The sequence below is a fragment of the Eschrichtius robustus genome, chromosome 16 (assembly GCF_028021215.1).
Source record: "Eschrichtius robustus isolate mEscRob2 chromosome 16, mEscRob2.pri, whole genome shotgun sequence".
Taxonomy (NCBI): domain Eukaryota; kingdom Metazoa; phylum Chordata; class Mammalia; order Artiodactyla; family Eschrichtiidae; genus Eschrichtius; species Eschrichtius robustus.
Window position 1 is genome coordinate 51,237,393 of NC_090839.1, and position 9,392 is coordinate 51,246,784.

Consider the following 9,392-nt stretch of genomic DNA (forward strand, 5'->3'; position numbering starts at 1 on the left):
GCCGTGGGCCCAGGTTCAATCCCTTGTGGGAGACTTTCCTGGCAGTCCAGTGGTTAAGACTTCGTCTTCCAATGCAGGAGGTACAGGTTCGATCCCTGGTCGGGGAGCTAAGATCCCACGTGCCTTGCGGCCAAAAAACCAAAACATAAAACAGAAGCAATATTGTAACAAATTCAATAAAGACTTTGAAAATGGTCCACATTGGGTTTTCCTGGTAGCACAGTGGTTAAGAATCCGCCTGCCAAGGCAGGGGACACGGGTTTGAGCCCTGGTCCAGGAAGATCCCACATGCCCCAGAGTAACTAAGCCCGTGCGCCACAACTACTGAGCCTGCACTCTAGAGCCTGGGAGCCACAACTACTGAAGCCCGCGCGCCTAGAGCCCGTGCTCCACAACAAGAGAAGCCACCGCAATGAGAAGCCCACGCACTGCAATGAAGAGTAGCCCCTGCTTGCTGCAACTAAAGAAAGCCCGTGCGCAGCAAAGAAGACCCAAAAATAAAAAAATAAAATAAATAAATTTATTAAAAAAAAAAAAAAATGGTCCACATCAAAAAAATCTTAAAAAAATGAAAAATAAATAAAGTCCCAATCCCTGGTCGGGGAAATGAGACCCTGCAAGCCGCACCTCAGAAATTAATTAATTAATTAATTAAAAGAGTTTATACATTTTTAAATGGTTGGGGGGAAAAAGCTTAAAGAATTATACGACATGTGGAACTACTATAAAATTCAGATGTCAGCATCCAGCTTCACTGGAAGACAGCCACACCACCCACTCATGTTGTCTGCAGCTGCTCTCATGCACTGACAGCGAAGTACTGGTGACAGGGCTTCCAGCCCTTGCTCTGCTGGCTCACAACTCAGCAGTGACCTTAACAGCGTTTCAAGGGCCACCATACGGTTGTATCCATTTTCTTTTTTTTTTTTTTTTTTTGCTTACTATGAGTGCACACCCAGCATGTCAAAATAAGAAAAGTGGACACTGAACGTCATGTTTTTAAGGCACAGGGCAGTGCAGATTATCCTGTCAGCAAACTGGATTGCAGAGCAGTGTTTATCACGCAACGATACTGCAACGGTCGACGTTGCCAGACCGAGCACCCGTCACTGGCAAGAGTCTCAACACAAAACAGAATTCCTGGACTTCCCTGGTGGCGCAGTGGTTAAGAATCCGCCTGCCAATGCAGAGGACACGGGTTCAAGCCCTGGTCCGGGAAGATCCCACATGCCGCGAAGCAACTAAGCCTGTGAGCCACAGCTACTGAGCCTGCACTCTAGAGCCTGGGAGCCACAACTACTGAAGCCCGCGCGACTAGAGCCCGTGCTCTGCAACAAGAGAAGCCACTGCAATGAGAAGCCCGAGCACCGCAACGAAGAGTAGCCCCCGCTCGCTGCAACTAGAGAAAGCCTGTGCGCAGCAACGCAACACAGCCAGAAATAAATTAATTAAAAAAAAAAAAAAAAAGAGAGAAAGTGCTCATGGCCTGTGAGTCTGCACTGCATTATTTACCTGCAAATATGCTGAGGAAAACATCTGCATCCCTCACCACACTGCATCTACTGAATCCATCAGCAATGTCAACAGTGAACTTCCTCTGCTCTCATGGCCTGAACCAGTATGAGATGCACGTTTGCAACGCTGATGACAAGGAACACTAACTCTGAACCTCAATTATGCAAAATGGTATCCATTCCTTTCATCAGTGGACTTGCATTACAAAATATTGTAGGATTATATTTTGAATTTCTTTATAAGACTTTGCTTTCTTTTTACACAGGAGGAAACGGACTTGACAGGCAGGCAGGCTGACTTCAGAGGGCGCGACCTTCGCCACTGATCCACCCTACCCTGCCTCCAACAACAACCCAAAATGAGAATAGGCATCTGAGGAAATGTAACTAACTAACGGCACAGAAAGAAGACACTGAAGATAACAGCCACAGGATAAAACCACATTTGCAAATCCAGCACAAACTGCTCTGAAACAGAAAAAATTGGACACAGTGAGCTCAGGACCTGGTCAACCATCACATGAACGATACAGATTAATAGTTTCTTGCAAAGATACCAAGTTTCAAAAAAGTAAAAATCTGTATCAAAGGCATAAATTTAAGTCCCATCATTCCATAAGTGAGACTTCATTATGAAGAGAAGAGATACAGGGAACTATATTCAATATCTTGTAATAAACCATAATGGAAAAGAATGTGAAAAAGAATACATGTACGTATAACTGAATCACTTTGCTGTACACCAGAAATTAACACAGCGTGGTAAGTCAACTATACTTCAATAAACTAAAAAAAGAGAGAGATCTGAAAAAGCAATTAAGTCTGAGCAAGAAACCAATCCATCGGGCTTCCCTGGTGGCGCAGTGGTTGAGAATCTGCCTGCCAATGCAGGGGACACGGGTTCGAGCCCTGGTCTGGGAAGATCCCACATGCCGCGGAGCAACTAGGCCCGTGAGCCACAATTACTGAGCCTGCGCGTCTGGAGCCTGTGCTCCGCAACAAGAGAGGCCACGATAGTGAGAGGCCCGCGCACCGCGATGAACAGTGGCCCCCACTTGCCGCAACTAGAGAAAGCCATCGCACGAAACGAAGACCCAACACAGCCAAAAATAAATAAATAAATAAATAAAAAATCCTTCCCTCTACTTTAAAAAAAAAAAAAAAAAATGTCTAAAAAAAAAAAAAAGAAACCAATCCATCAATAACCAAGATCCTGTCCCCTGCTAGCCCAGGGTGTCCTTTTTCTCTTTAGAGTAGACAGATGGACACAGAAAGTATAAAGTGTAAAAAAAAAAACATACTACCTATTAAGTTTATTGCAATCCTAGGAAAAAAGCATACAAATCATAAAGAAATAGAAATCCATGTTATTCACAATTTTGTAACTAGTTTGGCCCTAAGTATAGTAGTCAGTTTTGGAATCCTGTTTTGGGGTTTGATGTCTACTTCTTCAGGCATTTAAAACACCGAGAAGGTGATATTAGACTTTTAACTTTAATTAAATATTCAGAATAAATTTTGATTAAATAAGTTTGCAATTAACAGTTAAATACTGAGGGACATCTAATGTACTAAACTACTAAGTTTTACTTTATTAGTTGTGCAAACAATGTAAATATTTAAGAGTGTCGGCTGATGGTGAGAGAATGTCAACTGCCCAATAAATGTAAAAGATGCAGAACAGGACCTTAAACAGGATGCACTTAGTTATGGATACTCCTATCCACACACACCGCCTCCTGGACATTAATGAGTTAATCCACTGACTGCGAGATGGGCTACATCTCCTCAGCCCCTGGCCAGCCACCCTAAATGGGTTTGCTTTCCACCACACCAGCCAAGACCCTCAGGACACAGAGTTCACACTCGCAGCTGGGAATTCACCCTGGGGAATACGGTAAGCAGACGCTGACACAGCTGGGCCAGCCTGGCCCTAGTCCCGCCAGCGATGTCCACACTGAGCATTGCAGCACTTGTAGAAGGTGGTCATGGGTTCGTCTGCAGAGCGGGTCTGAAGCTGCATGAAATAGGCACGAGGGTGTTCGCATTTGGGACACGGCTCTGGCAATGAGAAAAAACAAACAAGTGACCCACGTTTACTTAAAAAAATGATGCTTGTGGCCAACACACTTGTTAGAAGTAGGTGTTACGCGAAAGACAGCTCATCTGGAATCCCTTGCCCAGGGTGTCCTGCACCACGATTTAAGGTTACCAACAGCGTTATCATTCCCACTGCACTCTCACACTGAGGGAACGAGACCTGTGATCTTGGAAACAGTCCTCCTCTCCCTGGGTCCCTCTTCTTCAAGTCTGGCTGAAGACTGGCTAGAAACACCACGTGAAAGGTGACACGGCTGCCGTGTGCATTACAGGGTCCATGCCCTGCAGATTCCCCTAAAAAGTGCATCTCCACCACCTGGTAATGGACAGGTCCTCTCATCTTCCCAAAGGAGATCCCAACGCACGACCAATCCACTTCCCCGTGAATTTAGAGATCCGTCTCGGCAGAAGTTGTCCAGGCTGTTCTTATCAAGATCTCAACATACATCCCACGCCTTTTCAAAGTGTCCCAAGGCACGTATTTACTTTCACTGAGATTTCAATTTGAGAACCTTGCTTTTGATGGAAATGCCTTCAAACACTCTCAAACACCATTTTGGTACGTAATTCATCTCCTAATGACAAATTCTGCCAGTGCTGGATTTTTAACATAGCAGATCTGGATGTTCTCCGGGGGGAAAAAGACAGCAGTGATCACGCGCTAGCCCTTCCTCCTCTCAATACAGGTAATGTCTAGGGCTCTCCTTCCTTCTTTGGTCACATCTATCTCTACCAGAAATGAATCAAGACTTGGAATAAATATTTATTTTACTGAATGTTTAGTGCAGTTTAATACTCTGTATCATTAACTTTTAGAAATCTGTATGAGAACAAAATCCTTAAACTGGTTTTTTATTACTCCAATCACACCTGCTAAGTGCCTGCTATATGCCAAACGCTCATTTGTGCTCTCACAATCTATGACTATGGATTAGCCCAGACAAATCAAGGACCCCCTGAGACTCTAACTCAGGTCTGAAGGACTCCAAAGCTTGTGCCAATATTGTTGCATAACAAATACCTTATAAGAGAAGAAAACACTTTCTAGTTTTAGAAGCCCATTTCACACAAGTACATCACAGACTCTGCCGCAGAGTGGCACAGCCAGCAGCCTCATCCTTACCCACAGCTCTGGAACAGAAAAGGTTTTCCCTCTCACCTGCAGTAGAGTCAACATTCTCCCACGCAGCTGCTCCACCGAGGACATCATCCACTTCTTTCAGCTTTGGATACTTCCGATTTGTTACCTAATAAGCAACAGCAGGTCTTCAGACTCTACAAGTAAGTGAACGGTACAAACCTGGGTCACCAAACCATACCCGCCCTCAAGTGTCTCCCCAGCCTTCGCTTCCTCCCTTCAACACAGACTGGAGGAATACTAAATGAAAGCAGAGTTCCTGCTGTCACAGAGCAGGATGCTCCGTCAGAATTTAGAGGATCCGCGATTGGGATGTCCCCAAAAGAAGTGAGAAGATCTCTGCAAGGATTGGATGAAGCAACAGAGCAGGAGGAAAAAAATAGCTTAGGTGTGACCCTCTTCTTTTCCCACACCTCTAAGGTACTTGGTAATCCAAGATAAGAGAACCAAATACAACTGAAGCCAAAAAGGAGTCCAGCCACTCTCCCCAGGCAGAGAGTTTTCTGTTTTCCAAGTTTTACCAGACGTCCTTGAAATGTCACCCTTTGCATAGTTTCAGACTCTAAACTCCCAGAACACAGCTATACGGTGGAATACTATACAAACATTAAGAATGAGGTAGTAGCAACGTGCTCTACTTCTAAAAATTAAAGGTGTTCTAAAAAGGAAAGATGCATTACCGAGGGAGAGTAACAAGTTATAATAAAGTGTGCACCACTCACGTAATGAACATCCAATACATTCCAGTTGTTCAGACTAGAACATAAGAGGGAACAAAACTGAAAAATCCCTGCCCTCCTACAGCTTATGCCCTAGTATTAATAAACAAATCGCATTAGTAAATTGCAAGGCGTATTGGAAGGCAAATGAGTCTTACGGAAAAAATAAAATTAGGGGAAGGAACATAAAATTTAGAAAGAGGCTGCAATTTTAAATAATCCTTTAAGCAAAGACACGACCAACGACTGACATGGGTACCTAGGGAGAAGAGCGACCCGGGCGGAAAAGTCGTGCACAGGCTACGGGAGTAGTGCCCGTGCCGGGCGGGGGCGCCTCCGAGAGGCTGGCGTCGCGGGCAGAAGGCCCGCTGGACCCGAAATCCGAGAAGAGGATGCGCGGGGAAGGTTAGGGTCGGCCTCCGCGCTGTGCGCGCCGCGCGGCCGGCCGGGGCCCACCTTGCGGGTGACGTTGTGCACGTAGGGGCAGGTGTTGCAGGCGAAGCGGTGGCAGCGCTGCCCCTCCTCCACGATCAGCCCGTTCCCGCAGCCCGGGCAGAAAAGCAGCATCGCGGCGACTAGCCCGGATCTCCCGGCAGCTCTCGCGGCCGTACGGCGCCGGCGCGCCGACGCTCCGAACTCCCATTGGTCCCGGCCGCCTCCCCGCCCCAACCAGGCCACCAATAGTCACGCCGACTTCGCGCTCCCAGGGAGCACTGCGGCAGGCCGGCTCCCAGTAACTCACTTCTCATTGGTCCTCGAGGTAGCCCCGCCCCTCGACGCCCCGAAGGAGAGGCTGCGGTTGCGGTCCCCGCGCGTGCGCGCCGCACCACGGTCGCGCGGAGCGACCGTGCGGGCGGAGCCCTCGGGAGGCTAGGCAGCCTGGAGGAGGCGGGGGCCGCGGCGCGGCGGGAGCCGCAGGAGGACGAGGAGGACGAGGAGGAGGCGCTGCCGCACTCCGAGGCGGTGGACGTGTTCCAGGAGGGTCTGGCCATGGTGGTACAGGACCCGCTGCTCTGCGACCTTCCGATCCAGGTGCGCGCGGGCCGGGGGCCGTCGGGGCGCGGACGGACCCCGGAGTGTCGATGGGGGCTGCGGCCAGAGGCCTTGGGAAGGCGTCTCCGGGCGTAAACGAGGGTCTAGGCTCCGGCCCGGCCTGGGGGCGAGCGAGGCTGTGGCCTCTGGCGCGGAATTTAAAGGGGCGCCCAAAACCCCCACTAGTTAGCACACATGACTTTTCACCAGTGTTTTTAAAACTCAAAGTTGGTTTACAAAAGCCTACGGCAAACAAAATAATATCATTTTCCAATAAAAGATCACTGTTACCGGTTTTTCCTTTCTCTTCAATCTTCAGTAAGTTTTGGCACTGTCTTGTTTTAAAATCCTTGTTATTTTGCCCATCGTGGAATTTTTAAATTAACTTCTGTTGTGTTAACGGTTGTATTGACATGTTTATCTTTACCGTTTTTTGGTGCCCCAGCCTTGCCTGAGGCCCTGGATCCTGATGATCAGGGGCTCTCAGGCTGGACAGTGGGGCCCAGTGTTCCTCCTCCCACCCAGCACCTGGCCCAGAGGAGCCAGGGGCTGTTCCTCAAGGCGATTCATTCTCTTTGCCTGTTTCTCCTGAGCGTCCATACATTTCATAGAAAACGTGGATGAGACATGAGATTAAAGTGCTGAAAAACCTGGAAATCCTAACATATATGCAAGAGTCTCCCAAAAATGGGGCACCACTTTTTGAAGACTATCAGCTGTTTTTCTTTGTTGTTTGGGGTGGTGAAGAGAGCTCCCATCTCCAGCCTTGGTCTTTTCTAGGTTACTTTGGAAGAGGTCAATTCCCAAATAGCACTAGAATACGGCCAAGCAATGACAGTCCGAGTGTGCAAGATGGATGGAGAAGTTATGCGTAAGTGCTGCCCTCCCCGTCAGGCCGTGCGGTCTGAACCTTCACGGGAGAAGATGTTAGCAGGGCTGGTCAGTGGAAACTCAGGGCCGTGCCCAGGGGTGTTGGGGCAGCCACAAGCTCCCCCTGCCCAGCCTTGAGCCTCAGGAAGAAGCTTCTGGGTTCCTCTCCTGCCATCTGAGGCTGTGGCTGTGGACTCCCACCACGGATCTTCTCCCATTTGTGCAGCTGTGGTTGTAGTCCAGAACGCCACGGTCCTGGACCTGAAGAAGGCCATCCAGAGATACGTGCAGCTCAGGCAGGAGCGCGAAGGGGGCATTCAGCACATCAGCTGGTGAGTGCAGCCACAGCTCCTCCTTGCAGCCCTTCCTAGGAGCTGGACTTCACAGGAGCACTTGCTGGACGTGAGCCGTTTCATCACTTGAGCTCTGCTCCAGAGTGCGGCCTGGAGCAGCGAGCTCCCTGTCCCGAGCCTCGGCCAGGGCAGGTGCTTCTGTGCCGCGAGCCCTGCCTCAGCTGCTCTTCACTGACATCACCCCACCCAGGCAGCTGGGTATCTTCACGTGAGGACACCTTAGGGCACTTCCGGTGTGTCCGGAGGTGATTTCCCTGGTTACAGATGGTGCAGCTGCCAGCTCCTCGCCTGGGTGCTCTCAGCTCTCAGTCTCCTTCTGGATCAAGTGTCCCATTAACTGTGTCTTGGTACAGCCACCCGTTTCATTAGCAACGTGGGTTTGGCCCCCAGCCACCCCATGCATCCCTTTGAGAGCAGTGCGTCCTTGAACCTGCCTCAGGCCTGGTACACACAAGGTACAGGGAAAGAGCCCAGGGAGGAGGCTGGCGGCCTCAGGCCCCGCAGAGCTGAGCGCCTTGAGCCCTCCTTATGCACAGCTGCATCCCAGCTGCCCTGCTCACCCTGCTCGTGGTTGACTGAATTCCCATCTTGCAGGTCCTATGTGTGGAGGACATACCACCTGACTTCTGCAGGAGAGAAGCTCGCAGAAGACCAGAAGAAGCTCCGAGAGTAAGTTCAGGCTACGCCTTGAGCTGCAGGGAAGTATCTGGTCTGTGGCCCTCTGATTCCCCATGCCCTGCCATAGGGCTGGGGTCCTCTCCAGAGGCTCGTAAGGGAAGGAGGGAATGTGTGAGACCAGGAGAGTCCCTGTTTGGACTGAGGTCCTCCTGCAAGGAGCCCCCTGGAGGCCTCCCTGCCAGGAGGACGGAAGACAGAGGAGCAGTGGAAGGGGCCCTGCCGCTCCTCACCAGCAGCGGTTCAGGGCTGCATAGAGCCAAGAGGAGAGAATTAAGAGAGTGCATGGCCCTTGCCACCTCCTCACCTTCCCAGACACCATGCTCTTCCCACCTGGTCTCTGTTATCCCTCACAAGCCTCAGGTGAGGAGTCACAGATGTGCCCTTCTGTAGATCGGACACTCTGTGCCTTTACTTCTTTCTCAGTTATGGTATCCGGAATCGGGATGAGGTGTCCTTCCTCAAAAAGCTGAGACAAAAGTGAATCTCCAGACATGGAAAACCCTCTGTGCTGGTGGCTGAGCTCTTCCCTGAGAGGAGGAAGCCTTGGCCACTGTGCCCTTTTCCCAGAAGAGTGTTGAGATAGCCTCACCCCAGCTGGACCCGCCTGGACTCTCAACGTGAACCCCGATCCCATGGTGGATCCCACAGGGCTGTGGGCCTGGCCCTGTATACAGAATAAACCTATTTGCTTCTGAGTTTGGAAAGTCAAGCCACTGTACGGGGGCAGGCGGGACTGACGCTGCCCCTCACAGTGAGGAGGCGAGGGCAGGGAACGCGCAGGCACGTCACATGGTCTGAACGCTGCACCTGAGCCCTTGGCCACCCCATTCCCCAAGCCATACACACCTGTCCCTGTAATCTCTGCAGCGAGGAGGTGAAAGCTGAGCGGCTGGCTCTCTGTTTCTGCTTGTGGGGAAACAAAGGCCTGTGTCTGAGCCCAGCCATGGACAGGGCCTCCCGCTTCAGCCTAAGGGCTCACCTACAGCAG

The 9,392-nt window shown here is 50.2% G+C and overlaps 2 protein-coding genes across 2 annotated transcripts; one reads left to right on the plus strand and one right to left on the minus strand.

Annotated features, from left to right (window-relative positions):
- Positions 1-2,799: 2,799 nt before the first annotated feature.
- Positions 2,800-6,081, minus strand: POLR3K (RNA polymerase III subunit K). Its single transcript, XM_068566155.1, has 3 exons — positions 5,928-6,081; positions 4,774-4,861; positions 2,800-3,575 (listed from the first exon to the last, which is right to left on the minus strand). The coding sequence occupies exons 1-3, from the start codon at positions 6,036-6,038 to the stop codon at positions 3,448-3,450; spliced, it is 327 nt and encodes a 108-aa protein (XP_068422256.1). The 5' UTR covers positions 6,039-6,081; the 3' UTR covers positions 2,800-3,447.
- A 212-nt stretch (positions 6,082-6,293) lies between these two features.
- SNRNP25 (small nuclear ribonucleoprotein U11/U12 subunit 25) lies at positions 6,294-9,099 on the plus strand. The gene is made up of 5 exons (XM_068524842.1): positions 6,294-6,503; positions 7,284-7,374; positions 7,600-7,705; positions 8,321-8,395; positions 8,828-9,099. The coding sequence occupies exons 1-5, from the start codon at positions 6,462-6,464 to the stop codon at positions 8,883-8,885; spliced, it is 372 nt and encodes a 123-aa protein (XP_068380943.1). The 5' UTR covers positions 6,294-6,461; the 3' UTR covers positions 8,886-9,099.
- Positions 9,100-9,392: the final 293 nt, after the last annotated feature.